Below are 13,733 nucleotides of genomic sequence, written 5' to 3'. Positions count from 1 at the left end.
GTCTTAAAGTGATTCGATCAAAATACCAATATTTCAATTCACAACTGTATTCACATTGCGCTCCTTCGAATTCCCAATACAGCTATTGTAACTTTGTATTGGCTTTCAGCCTGTTCTTGAATCATATACGATTTTACATGGATGGGTAAATCCTATTCTATAGCCCAAGAGCTTTACATATATCAATTCTTCTATTAGGTCGTTTTGGTCAACTTTTGTAATCTGGTAACTAATGATGATTCTTACACATTTCAGTTTTTATTTGGTTTATTCTCTTTGGGTCAAAGTAGTATCAAATCTTTTATATGTATCGGTATCCATCAGAAACTCCGACTTTGCTGATCAACATACCGCTGAAATGCGATCGAGGAATTATTAATTTTGATGACGTCATCACAGAAAACTCCATAGTGAAAAACGAATCCCATGAAAATTGGGTTTTATTACAAGGATAACATTACGCCTAGACAAATACTACATGATTAGTATAGAACTGACATGGGCAAACTACGGCCCGCGGGCCAAATCTGGCTTTCTGGGTGATTCAATTTGGCCCGACTGATGCCGCTATTAATTTCTAATTCGAAACAATTCTGCATGCACTGCATTGTTGTTTTTATTAAAATCTGCATGTGACACGGAAAATATTGTTAGGCCATAACAGCTATAAACAGGCAATGTCAACCTATAGTTATAGATTCCACTTTCGAAATGACTCTAAGCTAGTCATAACACTAGTCAATTCAATGATAGTAGTGATGCAACAATGTCTCGAATGATTTTGCTGTGTTTTTTTTTTGAGGAAACAACATCAAATGCGATTCATGATTATTCTTCAGCAAATGTGACGCGGGCTACAGATAATGATGCTGCGGGCCACATAAACTTATCAAAAAGAGCCAAGCAATTATATACTTAAAAAAGTTTATGTTGTGGCAATTGGCAAGTGTATTACTGCTGTGATGGAGCAGGATTTCTAAGGTTACTGGTACTGGATTCTCATTCTGTATCCTGAAAGCCAATAGCAATTTCCAAAAATAACAGCTTAGAACTTAATTGACTTATTCGGATCAAAATAAAGCATTAAAGAAAATGTTAAAATACAATTGTTCAACAACAACACAAGCACAACAAATTCTAAATTTGCACGAAGCTGTTGAGTCTCAAGATTCTAATGACATAATATTATTTATGTTATATATAGAACGAAGAAGACCAATTAGTCGTTATGGGGAGTCGTTTCGATTGTTTTAAATTTTTTTCATTACATTTACCTATGGGAACAATTTCTCAAAACAAAAACTAATTTACAGAAACTTCTATTAATTTTTAACGTTTTTTTTTTCTAATTTTTAAATGCTGTTCTGGGTCCTAAATGATACTGATATTAATAAAAATAGCTTGGGACGGTTTGTCTTTCGTGTCCATAATTTGTGCATTACTATCCTCTTAAGGATGTAATATTGCTATCATAATAACAATCTGCTCGCAAATAATTCATCCCAATAATATAATTAGAAACATAGTTACTACCCAATCTAAAAATTACAATTGTAATATACGAATATATTTTAAACAATCATTAGCTTGTTTGACTAAGATTTTCACACGAAAGCTTTAATTTTTGCAGCGGCAGCTTATTGGCGATCTGTAAAAACAAAAAACTGAATATCATATTACACGTCATAATTAAAACTTGGAAAATTCAGGTGATATCGAAAAGAATTTGAGTTTTTGGTATTATTGAAGGAGAGCTATATTACTCGAATTGAACCTTGAAATAGGTATGTTGTTGTTTTGATATATATGCTTAAATTCTCAGATTACATACGGTTGCTGAAATGAAATGTGTCAATAAATGCAAATAAACACAATCAATTTAGTAAATTTGATTGTGGTAATAAATGTAAAAACTTTATACCGCGATTGATCTGCCCCATGTCGTTTGATGATTGCTGACCCATGTCGCTTGATGGTTGCTGCCCCATATCGCCTGAGGGTTGCTGATCTGAAAAATAGTAAATGTTTATATTGAAAGGTGTGATATTAAATGATATACACCATAAAATGTATTTTTTAAAACTTTGAGGGCTGTTCGGTGGTAGTTGTAAAATCATGGTTTACGTGTTTCTTCACAATCTCTTTATTTTGGCAGAAGACAATGAAACTTGAATTTAAAAAAGGTTATTTATCGATTTTCATAACACTAGAAATATATTATCAAGGGTGTGTTAAAAAACTAAGCATATTTCAATTTAGTGAATGATATTGATAAATATTTTTGCTTATTTCTCGCACTTTGTTGTCTTTGTAGATTCTGCTTCATAAGCAAAGCCATAATTTGGTTCATGCCATTACGAAGCTCACCAACTTCGTCGCGGAATTCTTGGCGTAAATTACCAATATCTTGACGGATTACCTCTATTTCTGAAAAATATTTGTGTATAGTGCTTTGAAAACTAACGTAATCAATGTTATCATCTAGATCAGTGGTTCTCAAATGTGGGTAGCGCCCCATTAGATGTAAGTCGTTGTAGACGCCCCATTAGATGTAATTAGTTGTCCGTGTGTAGACAAATTTTGAGGGGGCGTGAAGAAAATAATTTGTTAGATTTGATCACCTTATTTTAGATCCTTTCATTTCGAATCTTTTCAATTTATTTCATTATTTGGGTTCCATACACGTATTTTCAACGTGTTTTTTGAATAAAACATACTTTCGCCTTACTAGCTGTTATTTGTAGCTTATAGATAGCTTGTTATTTTTAAGGTGGGCGCGAGAATTGACAAATTCTAAAACAGGGGTGCGGCTAAATAAGTTCAAAAAACAGTGATCTAGATAATTTAATATAGTAAATTAAATCGAGATTATGCAAAGTAAGTAGAAATTCATAGTCGGGGCTAGATAACTACAGAATGTCTATGAGCAGAATTTTATTGCGAAAGCTAGAACTGATCCAAACTAGATAACTGAACGGACTCCAATGACTTAAAACCTTAGAAAGATAGTCGAAGTATTGTTGGAAGTGTATAACAGATTGTTCGTGGAAAAGACAACAAATCGTAGGTATCGGAAAATATAATTTTCACTTCAAATTCACCTTCTAGAATAGCATTTTGTTCATGTGGTGGTTGGTTTCCTTCTTGAATGGCATTTTCATCATGTGGTTGTTGGCGTTCTCCAGGTTGCATCGGATTTATTCCCAGTCGTGCTAAAATAAGAATTAGACTACTTTTAGATAAAAATCCAACAAACTGTGGAAACATAGTACAATCATGAATCTATTAGATTAACTAGAACAACAACTGTTGCGTAACTGCAATTTGAACTATTTGAAGTGTTCGAATTGGACACACCATGTTCGATTAATATGATGGTAGCATTAGTCTGAGACAACTTTATTGTTTAAACAAAGCCATATGCCTGATATGTTAGAAATTGTAGAGAAATACCGCATACTTTGCTCAACAAATTTGATCTGGCGTTATACCATATGAAAATGGGAAGCTACGATAAACAAAAAGAAAGACTAACCACCAAAAGGTTCTGCCTTGTTGCCAGCAACTCCCGCTGAAATTGATGACAATTCATAAAACTTTCACTCAAAAAAATACAAACAAAAAATTGTTCTCTGAATTTATCAAAGTTGATGCATTTTGCAAAATGTAAAAACAAAGAACGCAACATTAATTGACCGTAACTATGCTTTATAAAAGGTATAGCGTCAAGTATAATAAAAGATTATTGCGGTACTTTGTATTAGTCATTGCATTCACAAATACCTATGCCAGGCTATATTTGTTTATCTTAATATACCTTTTTAAATGCTGAAAGTATTTGAATTAATATCAGTATTACTTGAAAAAAAACCTTCTTTTTCGATTTTCGAAGAGTGGTGTTTTGTACCTTATCAGGTTCCTCTTTTGTTTTTCCTTCAAATTGATCTTATTCAATAAAAACAATAAATTATTATTCGGTAGGCAATTTCTATATTACTAAATAAATATTAGGTTTATTTACGTGCGCTTATACAATGATAAAAACTAGTGCAGAGGACCAGGAGCCAAAATGTTTGCCCACCTAGACTGGCGAACCATGTAAGTGACGTAAAAAGTTACTAAAGCGAAAAACTAGAAAACAATAAGCCTAGTTCCAAAACTCAATTTAATCGCAATCTCAACAATTTCCTTGAGCTATTTTTAGTTAAAATCTCGAAATTTGGTTTTAGTTCGGTTGTGGCATCATCGGGCGGGCCAGATTGAATTACCCAACTGGCCGGATTTGGCCCGCGGGCCGTAACTGACCCATTTAAGGACTAGTGTGTACCAACAAGTATAGTATATTTACATAAATACAGGAGACTAAGGTAATTAATCCAAACAGTGTTAGCAATTCGAAATTTGTTAGGCACCGGGTAATATGTTTATAATCTTGGAGTTATTTTAGTATTTTTAAAGCAAACTTTGAGCTGACTTTTGTGCGGTGTTGCACTGAGTTTTTGCAATTCGGGTTGATCTGAAAAATATTTGAAACAGGAAATTCAGCTTGTATAAATCGGTAAAATTCCAATTGATATGAAAATATTGCGGAAATCTCTGACAAAAGTCATGCCTATCTCAGGAAATAAATAAAAAGGTCTCGATTTTTTTTAGACATTTAATTTTCTATATAAAATGTGAAATTTATCCTTCAATCAAACGTGTATAAAATTTATTTAGATCGACAATGCATAGAACTGAAAATGTCTTAGAATGTACACACTATTAACCCCCCCCCCTCCCACAAAGGGGAGCACCGCGCAGTCGAAAGGTGGCCATAGTGCCGGGCGCAAAATTGATTTTTCATTTCGCTTGACAAAAAACTCCTTTTCTAGTTTCATTCCTTGATAAAGCTAATGAACCCCAGGTCAAGAATAATTGTCAATGACCGAATTCCAAAACTGACTCACCCACGCTCGATTTTAATTCCTCTAAAGCCTTTTCGTCATCTGAAATATTTCCTTTCTTTGAACCATCGTCCATTTTGGTAATATTATGTAATTTACAGAAACCGTGCTATTCAATTAGAAAGTTGATAACGGATTGACTACTATTTATGGTGAAGTAATGTTGCTTATCCAATTTAACCAATACATAGAGTTGCCTAATCAGGCTTTGTGATATTATGATGTCATATTATGTATTTTACAAAACAGGAAAATCTACTGTGATATTTAATTGATATTTTTCTCTTGTGTATCATTTGAAATGTTATTAATAATTTTGGTGGAAGATAGAATGGGTTTTAAATAGCTAAAATATGTAGAAACCAGTCTAAAATTCTCGTAACCTATAAAATTATGGCTATAAGTAAGGGCAAGCGAATGCTTGTAGGCTTGCAAGAGCTACGACTCGCGAAGTGTTATGCATGGGTGTGCAACCTTTGATACCGGAGGGCCAGATACAAATAACTGGGTGCAACCGCGGAACGCATCTTTTTTTACATATGCTTTTTAGTAGTTGCAGGCGCTAAAGCTTTGGGTATTGATCTTATGACATCTTTTTTTCGTTTTGCAAAAGCTCAGGTATAGACCTCGCTAAGCAAAAGAATTGAAATTACTCGACATACCAGATTAAACTAAAGTAAAAACTCGTTTCAAAAATTTTTCTTGTGGGCCGCAGGTTGCACATCTCTGGTCTGGAGCAGCGCTACCTAACTATTTTTATCGAAGATCCGCATACAAAACTTCAAAAATCATTTGGGTCTGGTCTTTTTAGAAATTATAGTTCAGCATCCTCAAACGCGCACTTCCTCGGCCGGCTAATGATTATTTGCTAATCAAGATTGTTTATTATGGTGTAATAAGTCTTTTCATATATATGCAAAACTTTGAAAGTCATTTTATAAAAGGAACCTTCAGGAACCCTTTGGATCAACCTAATGATCCAAAATAAATAATTAAGTGCGGTCGGAATCAAATACTCGAAAGGTCCGGATTCGGAACGCTGTCCGCCAGTTGAGTAGCCCTGGTTTAAAATATTAATTCAACATTGCAGTATTAAAACGACATCAAAATATGCGGAATAGGGTCATAAAAAGAACGACGATGATTCACGTTTAAAACAGAATGTGCATATGCTTTACACAAAAGTAGTTGGATTATTTCGTTCCCGCTGACTCATATAACGAAGATTCCGTGTTTTATGACAACCATGCATGGTCCCATACTTGAAAACTAACATTTTAAAATTTCCATATGTCTGTATATCATTGAAAAAAGTTAAATTTTGCATAAACCTACGAATTCCGTAAAATACAGATTCATTTCGCTGAAAAACTGTTGAACCTTTGATATTTATGACATAATCCAATCTAATTATGCCTATTACTTCCGATTGCTTGATAGCTTTACTGTTAAACATTATAATTTTGCAATATTGGTATAACCAAGATAGATCGTATTACAACAATAGAAACCAAACTTTTCATATCTTGTTTATTATAGAAACATTAGGTTCTCAAATTACAGCAACCTGTCAACAGACTCGGGCTTAGTGGTTATCATACTTTTTAGGCCATGCCCGTTTTTAGAATTTATCATGTTTCGCGCCCCACCTCAAAAATAACTAGTTAAAAATAAGCTACAGATGGTAGGTTATATTCAAAATACATAAAAAAGCGGATGGAATCGCAATCTTGAAAGTTTCCATAAAGAAATGTAAATATTCAAAATAAGGCGGCAAGATAAAATCGAACAAATATTTTTATTTTTAATCAGCTTCACGCTCCCTCAAAACATTGTCTATGCCATAGGTTCTCAAAGTGCTCCGTACGGAGCCCCAGGGCTCCGCGAGATAAACCCAGGGGCTCCGCGAGCTATTCTATTACTTTTTAAAATACCGACTTGGCTAATTTAAAACTATTCCTAGAAGCAGTAACAGCTTTAATAAAATTTGACAACAATATAGCCTAGAAATATGGCAAAGTGGCGGAATTAAAAAATGACATTATTTATAAGCAGGAGCGCAGCCAGGATTCTTAAGAGAGAGGAGGTTAAAAATTGGAATCGGAAATTTACGCGTAACATTCTTGGCGATTCAAAAAAAAACGGATAACGAGATTTCTGTTGCGTAAAATATTCAATTCATGTCCGATGCGAGCATTTGAAGTATCTTATCGTAATAATTTAATTGTGCTCATCGTTACTCACGTTCGATTCGAGATTACTGTTAGTGTTAGGATTACTAAAATGAAAAAATACTATTCTAAAATAACATAAACTGCCAACTACAAATAAATTGGAGTCGTATTTTTGCGATCTTGGGATTTGTTAAACTTGATTTTTTCTTTCGCACTCGATATTATTTTTAAGCAAGATATCGCCGTTTGAAAAATCACAAGGTCTTGGAAAAATACGAACGATTGAAATTTATTTTAGCGCATGCGGCTCCGTCGGTAGTTTCAGAATGGAAAAATGGTACATCGCGCGCATAATTAATTGACTGTGTTTCAATTTCGCAGTTACTACGATGCATAACCGAAGAAAACCTAACATAACACCAAATTTTGTGATTTACAATGTCTATAAGAGCGTTTTTTCTCACGTGAGTCTGCTGAAACAAAACTTATAGTGCTATCTTCCATTTTGAGTTTGGTTCTAATATTTTAGAATGCCGCTTTTTAATCAAGAAATTTGAATTGCCGATTTACCTCTTTATTAACTATTATTTTTAGCATTTGGTCGGCGATGATTATAATATGGTTACATGTTTTTCACATTGAACTCATAATTCCCCACGAGAACGAAAAAGCAATTATCGTCGTCATTGTGGAACAATACATGTATATGACGAAGGAAATTTTGATTCAGGGAGAATAAACACCTGCGTAAAGATGTTTGAGGTTTAAGTCTTTTAAGTCTTCCAAAAATGTCAAGAGGGGAAAAGATTCAACCCCTAATTTATTAATATGTTTGTCATGTGCCAAATTTACAGCTTCAGTATATACAACTTATCTTTGAAATTTAGATTTATTTATGACTTGTATTAACCTTATTAAAAGGGTTTAGTATATAAATTGAGTAAAGTACGTTTACCTTACTCAGGAATATTAATCGGAAAGTATCAATTTTAACATTATTCTGGGGCTCCGTGAATAATAGTCAACCTTTTTAAGGGCTCCGCAACACCAAAAGTTTGAGAACTCCTGGACTCTATGCCACCCTTTTGTGGGACAGGCCCCATCTTTTGAGAACCACTGGCATTTAATGATAGTATATTTCATAATAACTCAAATTTAAAATCGAGTTAATTGAGAAGTCAACGTGCGACTGCAAAACTAGACAAGCCATGGCCCTTTGCGGTTATTCCACTGATAACACTGGAAAATTGGAACCAAGATCAGAATAAAGAGAAATCAATGATAAATCAGTGGACAATATTTCTGCATCATTGATGTTGGTAGTACTAAAGGTTTTTCAAATACAACAAATCGATCTGCAAAATCCCAAATGATACAATCAAATTATACTTATTTTCCTAAATTCTATATTACACACAAAAAAATATATTGCAACAGACAAGCATGAAAAAATGAAAGAATATAATAAAACAAGAGAGCACTGCTTGAATATATGGACACGAAGACTAAAACGAAGTGGTACGAAGTGGTATGCAATCTTTCACTGAAGACTGTCATTATCGCAGTTTCTACGACTCTACCTGACCACTAGATAGAACCTAACGCGAAACCGCAGCTGAGTGCGCAATTTTTAATTTTGATGACGTCATCGCAGAAAAAAATAATTGCATACAGCTCACAGAAATTGTTGAAAAAAATGAAAGTAATAGTCTTATAGCGATAAATGCAATCTTCAACCGCTAAATATTTCAAAGCAATTGGTCAAGCAAAACAAGAAAATTTTTTCAAAACAACAAGAAAAAATACGAACATGATCGAAAACATCATAATTCCAAAGCGACTCACTTCGTTTTCAATGGACACAAATTTATTAGAAAACTTGTAATGTATCTATTAATACAGGTAGATATGGTATTCAAATGAGGTTCCATTACTTTTGTACCCACGTACAACTCAACCCACGGCAATTGCACCTATGGAATTTTTTTTGTTTTTTGGATATTTGAACCCATACTAACCCTAACGCATGGATTTTAGTACCCGCATATAGGTTGAACCCGCGAACATGGGTTCAAATGTACGATCACCTTCAAATGAATATGTAACTAGCGATTCCCGTGACTCCGATTTTATAAATCCATTCAAAATGAAAAAAACTATTGTGATTATCATGAAATGTACATGGAAGTCAATATGTTTTTTTGATTATTGCATGTTTCCCTTTTCCGGGTAATGAGCAACAATGGCAATGCGGCAACAGCAATTACTTGAAACGCTATAATTTCCGCTTAATGTCTTGTTTAAAACTTAAAGAATATCGTTACCGAGTAAATGTTAGCAAATTTTCGACTTGAAAATTAACTTTGTCTTGTAATAATTTGTCAATAAATCGCAATATCACTGCTGCATCGCGCTCTTTTTTGCTTGTTTGTTCACAACGCTGTAAACCGCATCCGGTACGTATGCAGGAGCATTGATGCTTGCTCCTGCGACTTCTTCGTTGGCAAAGTCGTACGGATTCTGTTCGCCACTTCCACCTGCGATTTCTAAAGTTGCTGCAGTCTTTTGTGAGTTCACGTTTTCTGCTTGGAGCTTTCGTTTCAGACTCTGATTCCTTAATTAAAATAAAATAAAAATCAGCATTGCTATCATTGCTTTTTACTAACTTTAGGTAGTCACAAGGTAGCAGGTCACTGTAACAAGTGTAACCATCTTGAGCCGTGCAAATGAGAAATTTGGGTAAAACACTCCCGCCTAGCAATCTCTGAATAACGCTCCAGAAGTATGTGTACCTATATGGAGATTGGAGATATTAATTGTGTTCGCTTATTTTACATCAAGTTGTGTATGGGTTCTAAAAGTTATATGGGGAAGGGGTATATTCATATGGCTAACACAGTCAGTCCCCGAACTCGTAATAGAACTAAAATAAGGAAATTCCGAATAAAATTATGCCCTAACCCTGCCCTAGTACACATACTACGTGAGTACCGTATAAATAACAAAGCATAACAACATTTGCTATTTCGTCATTCTCGGGTTAGTCTGAGTTGAATAAAATCGAATTATTTTTCAAATCTACTGGTTAATTCTTCAAGTTCTTAAAATATGATTGGAATGCTATTACTTTTCTTTTGTACGAGTCTTTTGGGTACCAACAGATTCCGTAACCACCGCTTTGTTACTTATCGATCTTGATCGGTAAGTATATTGATAGGTATTTGTCTGTTTGTCTGTCCGTCTGTTAGATGCACGCGATATCTATCTATTAATTATGTCGTATAATTAGCAAGTTATCAATTAATTAGTGATGGGACACGCGGTGTTGCTATTGAGTCAAAGCGAAGGACACACGCCGCTAGATCGATAAGTCGGCGGTCTCTGATCGCTATCTCGTTTAAATATTAATACAATATTATGTTAGTCTAGCGTGCGCTACCTTTACTTTAATTCAGAAGACCAACAAACAAATATTAGTTGTGAAACGGTGGGTCGCACCTTTATTTACCACAGACTTTCTAGTATTTGCAGGAACAGAAAATTATGGTTATTGATCTTATTGAATGCGTTGCCCATTTTGCACAATCTAGCTGTTAGAGCATTGCAATGTAGATAATAAATTTGACTCAGGTATAGCCTTTGCTACATAAAGAGATCGGAATTACTCGCACGTACCAAGTTAAACTAAGTCAATAACTCGCGGGACTCACAATTTTTCCTTGTGGGCCGCATTCGGCCAGCTAGTCGCAGGTTTCACACCCCTGTGTTAGAGCATATAATCAAATCAAGGTCACATACTCTTACTCAGGGATAAATATGACTCATATTGGCGCAGTAATAGCAATCACTGGAATGAAACGAGCTGCAATACTTGTGAGCAAGTGCCGATTGACAATAAGAAAAACTTGAAGTATTTCAAGTTAATATTAATTAGGTTACCGCATATGATTACCTTATGACTACAGCCAACAGAGCAATAGACATAAATCCTAGAAGAATTCCAAGTATGATACTGGGAGTGCAGTCGATGGAAGAACTATTTTGCGGCAGATCAGATGTTGAGACAGGTTCGGCGTGTGTGGTTACCATTTTCGTAGGTGCGGTCGGTGATGAGGTCTCTTCAAATGGAATAACAAATAATTGTAAAAAGGAACAATAGAAAAACTAATAATAATTATTAAATCAAATGGTAATTACCATTTTTCTTTTGACTTGGTCCAAGTTAAATATTAATGAAGATTGTAAGTTGTAAGTTTGTTGGCAAATTAAATGTATGTAATGCAATTAGGAAATGATCTTATTTTAAAAACCCGAATATATAATACTGATTTTGGATGCTTATAGGCGATCCTGAAAGTCCCATATTTGTAATAATATTTTGTCCTCTGAAACACGCAAACACGCTCAACGATTTCATAACTTTGATTGTGACAATGTGTATGAATGATATGTTTTTAATCAAATAAATCAGATTTAGATTTTTTAGTCTCTGTAAAAAAGTATTTGCGGGCATTTTGGTGACGGCACATTTGCATTAACGAACATTTGCACCCATGAACATTTTCTCCCACGCACATTTCCGCCCACGTACATTTGCACCCACGCACATTTGCACCCATGAACATTTTCTCCCACGCACATTTTCACCCATGTACATTTGTACCCACGTATACTTAAGTCCGCACATTTGCACCCACCTACATTTGCACCCCTCTACATTACACCCATGAACATTTTCTCCCACGCACATTTGCACCCACGCACATTTGCACCCATGTACATTTGTACCCACGTATACTTAAGTCCGCACATTTGCACCCACCTACATTTGCATCCCTCTACATTACACCCATGGACATTTGCACCCACCAATATTTCACCCGTCAACATTTGCATCCGCCGATACTTGCACCCGCGTACATTTTCACATACGTACATATGCACCCACGTAGATTTTCAAACCCGCACATTAGCACCCACCTACATGGCACTAACCGACATTTGCACTCTTGAACTTTTACACCCACGCACATTTGCACCCACGAATATTTGCACCCACGTACATTACCACCAACTGTACGTATATTAAACATCATAACTGGAGCCATTAATTATTGTTCATAAGCAAACCTGATATATTTTCTTCGTTCATTATGTATTCAAAAGCAATGCTCAATGTCATTGTCTGTCTATTTTTTTTCTGAAAATCAATCACGACCGGAAAGATGGGGTCTTGGAATATTGGAATACATCCGTCAATAAGTGATCTGTTTGAAAGTGATGAATTCGCTGATACGACAACAAAACATGAACCTTGTAATTTACAAAGTTCGCGATCATTCTGAAACGCTGAAAAAATAAACAAAAATACTTGTATTTATATATTTTTCCAGCAGGTTGTTCAAATATAAAGTGAATGAGGGAAGTCAGATGGTATGACGACATTTTCTGATTTCAATTCAGTATAATCTTTTCAAATGTTTGTAATGTTTGTAATTACTCAAAGCGAGGTCACGGTGTGGGATGTAGAACGTTGAAATTGAACGATTACAAAGTAATAAAATATTCATTGAAAGTTTTTCGTAGTTTCGTTCTACTTGTAAATTTAATGTTGAAATGTAAGTCTAACCAACTATTAGTTGACAAAAGATTCAGAGAAAAAATCATTAATAGCATAACACTAAGCCTAGGCAAACCTGATATTTTTAAAGATGCCTTGCAATCGCCATTGTATGTCAGACTTATTGTATTCAATCGAAGTATCAGCGCGCTTTCATTGTAAACACAGTTATTCGCAGTCATATTCCATTTATGAGAAAACGAGTCTTTATCATCATACTCAAATACACCGGTACTGTTGTTGCAGAGATCCACAGGTACCGGCCATCCGCTCGCCATGAAGAAAAATCCTAAAAACAGGAGAAATTTAAATCATTTTCTCTGAATGTTTGTTTACCTAATTAACTAATAGGCAGTATAAGTATTCGATAAGATCTTACACGTTGCGCCGAAGAAAATTGAAAATATGTGGAGCATGTGATAGCTTACCTAATAATACGATTATCCTGAGCATGTTTCGTTGATTCAAAAATTCTTATTAGTTTTAGAATCTACAGAACGAAAAGCAATCACTCATTTGCTCTCTCATCAAATAATACGAAGAGAAAACAATCTGCTTAGCAGTTCAAGATTCTTCTTAACCCAAAGACGTTTTATCTGGTGTCAGATATAACACAATAGATTCTTGGCAGCGCGTAATATACTGCGCAAAAGCACGTGCTAACAGTCAACACATACCTCCCGGAAGATTTGCTATCTCAAAAAACATATATCAGTCATTCTAATATAAATGCTTCAGCTGGGTTTATCTCAGGCGGAACAAATGATCAAATTATACTCCAAGTATATATAACCTTTTCTGCGCCTTTAAGGTTACTAGATTACATTATTTGAATCAATAAGTAAGGGAATCGTTGTTACTAGTGACATTTTCACCGACGACTCGGGCTAGGCCCCTCGAATCGATTCGAACAGTAAATTATTCGAATTGGTTCAGAGCAAAATTTCGAATTCCCACCTTCTTGTTTTTTACTTTCCGCCAATGATCAAGGCT

The 13,733-nt window shown here is 34.8% G+C and overlaps 2 protein-coding genes across 2 annotated transcripts; both read right to left on the bottom strand.

The window, feature by feature from the left end:
- Window positions 1-1,874: 1,874 nt before the first annotated feature.
- On the bottom strand, window positions 1,875-5,022 carry LOC144424247 (uncharacterized). The gene is made up of 4 exons (XM_078113368.1): window positions 4,950-5,022; window positions 3,536-3,571; window positions 3,102-3,212; window positions 1,875-2,008 (listed from the first exon to the last, which is right to left on the bottom strand). Exons 1-4 carry the CDS (start codon window positions 5,020-5,022, stop codon window positions 1,875-1,877), a joined length of 354 nt encoding a protein of 117 aa, XP_077969494.1.
- Window positions 5,023-9,517: 4,495 nt separating this feature from the next.
- LOC120331668 (uncharacterized) lies at window positions 9,518-13,448 on the bottom strand. Its single transcript, XM_078113367.1, has 5 exons — window positions 13,418-13,448; window positions 12,817-13,029; window positions 12,251-12,469; window positions 11,073-11,238; window positions 9,518-9,734 (listed from the first exon to the last, which is right to left on the bottom strand). The coding sequence occupies exons 1-5, from the start codon at window positions 13,446-13,448 to the stop codon at window positions 9,518-9,520; spliced, it is 846 nt and encodes a 281-aa protein (XP_077969493.1).
- Window positions 13,449-13,733: the final 285 nt, after the last annotated feature.

The sequence above is a fragment of the Styela clava genome, chromosome 6 (assembly GCF_964204865.1).
Source record: "Styela clava chromosome 6, kaStyClav1.hap1.2, whole genome shotgun sequence".
Lineage (NCBI taxonomy): Eukaryota > Metazoa > Chordata > Ascidiacea > Stolidobranchia > Styelidae > Styela > Styela clava.
Note: the sequence above shows the minus strand (reverse complement) of the source record. Positions and strands in the feature narration are given on the sequence as shown.

What these genes read in the sequence shown, in the direction of transcription:
- LOC144424247 (XM_078113368.1), bottom strand. Translation starts at nt 5,022, where the DNA reads ATGGACGATGGTTCAAAGAAAGGAAATATTTCAGATGACGAAAAGGCT. An exon ending in GGAATTAAAATCGAGCGTGG is followed by an intron (nt 3,572 to 4,949) that starts GTGAGTCAGTTT and finishes CATCAATTTCAG; the next exon opens with CGGGAGTTGCTGGCAACAAG. An exon ending in ACAAAATGCTATTCTAGAAG is followed by an intron (nt 2,009 to 3,101) that starts GTGAATTTGAAG and finishes ACTATTTTTCAG; the next exon opens with ATCAGCAACCCTCAGGCGAT.
- LOC120331668 (XM_078113367.1), bottom strand. Translation starts at nt 13,448, where the DNA reads ATGTTTTTTGAGATAGCAAATCTTCCGGGAG. An exon ending in GAACGAAGAAAATATATCAG is followed by an intron (nt 11,239 to 12,250) that starts GTTTGCTTATGA and finishes TTCCATTTGAAG; the next exon opens with AGACCTCATCACCGACCGCA. An exon ending in CTGTTGGCTGTAGTCATAAG is followed by an intron (nt 9,735 to 11,072) that starts GTAATCATATGC and finishes ATTTTAATTAAG; the next exon opens with GAATCAGAGTCTGAAACGAA.